General features: G+C 30.6%; 1 protein-coding gene across 1 annotated transcript; it reads right to left on the bottom strand.

Moving 5' to 3' along the window:
• Nucleotides 1-1,390: 1,390 nt before the first annotated feature.
• Nucleotides 1,391-2,673, bottom strand: LOC143922122 (uncharacterized). Its single transcript, XM_077445372.1, has one exon. It carries the CDS (start codon nt 2,356-2,358, stop codon nt 1,402-1,404), a length of 957 nt encoding a protein of 318 aa, XP_077301498.1. The 5' UTR covers nt 2,359-2,673; the 3' UTR covers nt 1,391-1,401.
• Between the last annotated feature and the right edge of the window lie 3,251 nt (nt 2,674-5,924).

A 5,924-nucleotide genomic window follows, 5' to 3' on the forward strand; every position in this document is an offset into this window, starting at 1 on the left:
GTAATAATTGTAGAGGGGATTTTCGGACACAATATCTTCAACGAAATGATTTTTAATACAAAGGAGTATGATTGCTTTAACTCGGAAAAAAATATTGAAACTCCTTATATTCCTAATAATTATAATCTTAAGACAGAGAAAATTTTAAAATCTTTTTAGAATTCTCTAACGAATCAATAATAGAGGAAAGAAAAAGAGTAGATGCCCTTCGTAGTTGCAATAGCTCTGCCGAGGCATGCGCAAAGGTTGTTGAAAAATTTGTTCTACCATCTACTAAAAAATGGGTAAGACCAACTGCAAAGAAAACATCTCATATTATTCTAAAGAATGGAACTAGAGATGTTATTGAATGCTCACGTGCTTTTGTAGCAATAACTAATTATTTCGGCTCGCCAGATACAATTAATAATGGATTAGAAAAGGCTATTAAAAAGTTAACTCCGGCTAAGAAAATTAATAGCATTAAATAAACAAGTTTTTTTAAAAACGTGTTTATTTTTCCACATGTACCATTATATTGTTTTATCAAATATATTTTATTATTAAGTAGAAGTATTAAAGTTACCCATATGTCATTAAATTCTTTTAGCAAGAAGGTTGATTAACAATCAGAGTTAACGGGGTTATTAATATATAGCAGTTGTCGTAATAGTATATAAAGTTTAAATTAATTCGCCCAATATCTTATTAATCTTCAGACAACAATAATTGAATTTGTGTAGAATTCTTGAGTTTCATTGGTTAATTATTTTTTGCAGAATTTATGATATTTTGTCTAAGTGATAATCAAAACAAGGGCATTTATTAAATATTTTTAGCTTAAATGGCTATAATCTAATTTGTATGAACAATCTAAGACAGTATGGTACTGTCTATAATTAAACGCCAGCTCAAGGTCAATGGGACACTTAGTCCTAAGGCTAGCCGACTGTCGGCAGAGGGATAGAGATGCTATAGGGGCCCTCAGAGTTTTGTAGGCAAAACTTCTTTTTTTGCTGTAGGCAACCACTTTTTAATAAATCCGATTTTTTTTTATTAGTTTTTTAAAAGAAGAACATGTAATATTGGGTTAAAATCTACACAGCTATAGTGAAAAAATGGCAACCGCCTTCTCTCTTCTGCTAGGTATTTTCATTTTCAGTATTTTAAAGGCTTTTTTAAGCCCAAAAAACACATATTAGCCGAATGTTTATAATAAAATCTTAGATGTTATTAATTTAACCGAATTCAAATTGTGTTAGAACATTCAAAAGCGATTATAAACTCAGTGCTTTAAAGCTTTTTTTAAAATATAAAGCATATTGTTGGCTTTCAAAATCAAAATTTAAGAAAATACCCATATATATAAATGTTCACATAAAATAATTTAAGCCGGAAAACCATTAAACCTGTGTCAAAGATTTATTCAAAAGAAATTTTGGCTTCAATACCGCCTTCTATAATAGCATATCCCACCAATCTCCAGTTATTTCTGATTTTTCTTGAGATGGCTATTCTTTCATTGAATTCACAACAACAAGGTTTGAGAAGATCAAAAGTGGCTGTTGTAGCTGTTAAATCAAGAATTTTACATCCTGTTGTGGTACTTCCAATATTCAAAAGAATTGGCTCTTCCTTCTTTAAAGCTTCCTTAGATCCACTCAAAGTTTTTTGGAACAATTCATAGCTCACATTAAGCCGATAATAAATGTTTGGTAGTGTTCCTTTAAGACCCATAGTCATACCGACAAGTTTATCAGACTTACATAAACTTGGATCTAAATTCGTTCCTACACCAATTAGTCCCCCCTGATAAGCTTTTTCAAGCACTGTCTTTTCCGCTTTAAGGCTTGTTATATCTGTAATATATGGTCTGCATACAAATAAATCATTTTCTTTAGAAATCTGTCCTGGCCGTATCTCTATTTCATCTCCAATAGTAAAAACTCCAGACACTAGTGAGCCGCCTACTACACCACCAAAGAGATCTAAAACATTTGTTCCTGGTTTGTTTACATCAAACGAACGAATCACAATCATCTTTGCTTTTTTATTCATATCCCTTTTTGGTGGTTGGATATAATTAACAATAAAATCAAGTATGGCATCTATATTCATCCTTAATTGACCAGAAACTGGTATTACAGGCCCATCAACTTGAGATGTTTTCAAAAACTCCTTGATCTGATCATGTTGTTCTAAAGCTTGCTCTTTAGTAACTAAATCTATTTTATTTTGTATTACTACAATTTTTTTAAGATTCATTACTTCAACAGCAAAAAGATGCTCAGTAGTTTGTGGCTGTGGGCATGGTTCATTTGCTGCCACTAATAATAAAGCTGCATCCATGATAGCTGTACCATTTAACATAGTTGCCATTAAAACATCGTGACCAGGGCAGTCTACAAAACTTACATGGCGAATAAGCTTCTTTTTCTTATCACACCCTTTGCATGTCCCAGCGCTGGTAGAATATTTCTGTGGTCTTTGGCATTCACACTCATAGATTTTAGCATTTGCATATCCTAGTTTTATCGTAATATTTTTTTCTAATTCAGATTTGTGTTTAATTGTACTTATTCCACTAATACATTGCACAATCGTTGTTTTGCCGTGTGCAACATGCCCAATTGTACCAATATTTATTGTAGCTTGCTTGTCTATTATTTTTTCTTCTTCTTGTGAAAATTTTTCATTCATGGGATTGTGTGTACGTAAATTTAAAACATACAACTTCAAATTAATGGCTGCAACCAACTGATTGGCCATAACTTAAACATGTTAAGGTAATTGCCAAATAAAGTTGGGCTATTCAGACCAAAAGTTCTTCAAGTTAATTTGATATATTGGTAAGTATAGCTTTAAGGAGTAAAAAATACCAAGAAAATGGGGATAAATCAATTAATGCACAGCACAAAGTACAATTCCCACTATTTCTTTAACAAAAAGTGAATTTTCGAAAACGGTGAAGGATTGAGCAGCCCCTTGCTTTTGTGTCATGTTAATTATATAGAAAGTTAATGTTGGATGAATCTTATTTCAGCTTGAATTTTTTCAAACTAATTTGTAGGATACACATTACATAGTTTTTTAATAAACGCCTTTAAATACTTTTAGTTTATTTTAAAGCCTTTTTGATTATGTTTAATTATAAATTCTTAGCCATAATTAATAAAAGTATATTGAAAAAAAGCAATAAAAATTAATAAAAACCTTGTTTATTTATTTAAAAAACTTGACAAATTGTCGGCATTTACAATCATTCCATGTACCTTTATAAACTGAAAAAAATCTTGATAAAACTTAGTTCCCGAAAATGTTTCCGAGTTAGCAATTATAATTATTCCCTTTTTACATCTTGTTATAGCAACATTCATCCTCTTAATATCTGAAAGGAAGCCAATTTTCTTTTGCAGATTTGATCTGACCAATGAAATTAGTAAAATTTCTTTTTCTTGACCTTGAAATGAGTCTATCGAGCCTACAGAAATTTCACAAGAGCTCCTTGGTATTTTAATAACTTCAAATTTAGATGAGGTTACATTATCTTTCAATTTATCATTTAAATAGGCTTGCCTAATCTTATTTTTCAGTTCACATACTTGTCCCGCATACGGAGAGATTAAACCTAATTCTTTGTGCCCCTTGTTTTTAAGCCACGTCAAACATTTCATTAATATCCCAATTTCAACCTCATTTAAAAATGAGCATTTTGTTTTTTTTTCTGTTACGCCCTGGTTCATAGTATCAATGAATAAGATATTATTTTTTTGAAAAAATTTAAAAGTTTCTTCAATTGGTGATTTCACAAGATCACCATAAAAGTACTTGTTACTAAAAGCGAAAAGTGATTCTGGCATTCTATATTGAACATTCAAAATAGCGGTCTTAATATTTAAATGTTGGTACAAGGAAGTAGATGATGCACATAACTGATAGGGATCTCCCGATAAAATGAAAAAATCACCTTTCACTATTCCCATGAAACATTCTAACTGTGAAGCTTGGCATGCTTCATCAACTATACAGACATAAAATTTTTCATCAATTTTTAAGCTTGACATAAGTGTAGAAAACACAATCTTAGAATTTTGTTTTATTGTTTCAATAGCATTAAAATAGAATTCTTGGACACTGTATTCATCCCAACCTTCATCAAGGTATTGTTTAATTTCTTCTTTGGCCTGATATTCAAGATTGTATTGTTTTAACCCCTTTAATTCACTCCCTACCCTATAAAACGTTGTTTGGTTGGATTTATAATATATGGAAGATAGGAATCTTAAAATTATATTATCAATAGAAGTATTACTTGGCCCACATACTAAAACAGTTTTCTTCTTTTTCAAAAACTGACAAATTACTTCAACCAATGTTTCAGTTTTACCAGTGCCTGGTGGCCCAATCATTTTTAACGGCTGTAAAGACATACAATCACTCACAAAACTTTTTTGTGCATCATTGAGTCGCTTGGTTATAAATTCAATTGGCTTTGTCAATAATTTATCAGTTAAAACAGATTTAAATCTTTCAATAAGACCAGCCAATAAGTTATTATTAACCGCTACACAATCATCTGTAATGTTTGTATCTGTGGGTTTAATTAAATCACCCTCAGGCTTATTATTTTGATTGATTGGATTTAAATGTATTTCACCCAAATCATTAAACTTTACACCTTCGTCAGAACTATTTTGACACTTTCTTAATGCAATGTTTGGCTTTGCCGATTGACTACCTTTACACTCATTAATATTGCACTGATATTGTTCATATAAAATGGGTAGAAAAAAACAACTATTATTAAAATATTGCAATGCTCTTTCCAATAGTCTTTCGAGTTGAAAATTGGGCAATGTCCTCAGCATTATAACCGAACGCCGCATATCATTAAAGGTGTCCGTCAGACCTTTTCCTCTAAAAGATATAGAAATAGTGTCTTTCGTTAAGGAAACTATGGTCCCAAGCTCCTCAAAAGCTGTGCTATAAGTTTCACATGGGATTACACGAACTACCATTTCTTCTGCTTTTCTTAAATCAAACTCCTTTGGATAAAACACCTTTTTTAACTTAACTTTGTCAAACTCGGCGAAAACTACTTTCACTTCTAAAGTTGCTCCAGGGTTTTTTGCTGCTTCTTCTTGATATAACTTTCTATGAGAATTGATCATATGCTCAATCATTTCTTGCTTTTTCATGAGGTTTAAAATTTCTTTTAATTTATAGTATTTAATTTAACTGTTAATTATAATTTGAAAACTTTTAAAAAGCTCAAACATTTAATATTTTAGAGATTCGTTTTTATGTCTTTGCTTAAATTTCTTTTGCCGTTTCTCTTTCTTTCCGAATTATATTATTTTTGTTAATTCTGCATTTTTATTAAATTTAAATTAATTTTTTTCACAGAGCACTATTAGCAAAATAATCTTTTCTAAAGTTGCTAATTGCCTTAGATATGTTTATGGTTTTAATTAAAATTCTGCAGTTTAATATGAGCTTTTTGTTACAATCACTTATTTAATTGGCTTGGTGTTTGATTGACAGCGTAAAAATTCGTTGCCTCTATTATCTCAAGAAATAATAATATTTTGAAAAATGCATTTTCAGTTTTGTTATCTTTTTTATTGTTGAAACAGGGTTCAAATATTAGTTTAATTCTACGAAAGTGTTTTCCAGGTGATAACCTCTACCAAAGGTCAGTTTACCATTTAAATATAAAATCATAATCAAAAGCTATTTATGAACTTGCGAGTTTTAACAACATTCCATAGGACTTAAATGCTTAAAATAAACGTTGACTTTTATATATATAAAAAAAAATCGGATTTATTGAAAAGTGGTTGCCTACATCAAAAAAAGAAGTTTTCTACAAAACTCTGGGGGCCCTATATCATCTCTATCCCTCTGCCGACAGTCGGCTAGCCTTAGGACTAAGTGTCCCATTG

Source organism: Arctopsyche grandis, unplaced genomic scaffold, assembly GCF_051622035.1.
Source record: "Arctopsyche grandis isolate Sample6627 unplaced genomic scaffold, ASM5162203v2 HiC_scaffold_453, whole genome shotgun sequence".
Taxonomy (NCBI): Eukaryota; Metazoa; Arthropoda; class Insecta; order Trichoptera; family Hydropsychidae; genus Arctopsyche; species Arctopsyche grandis.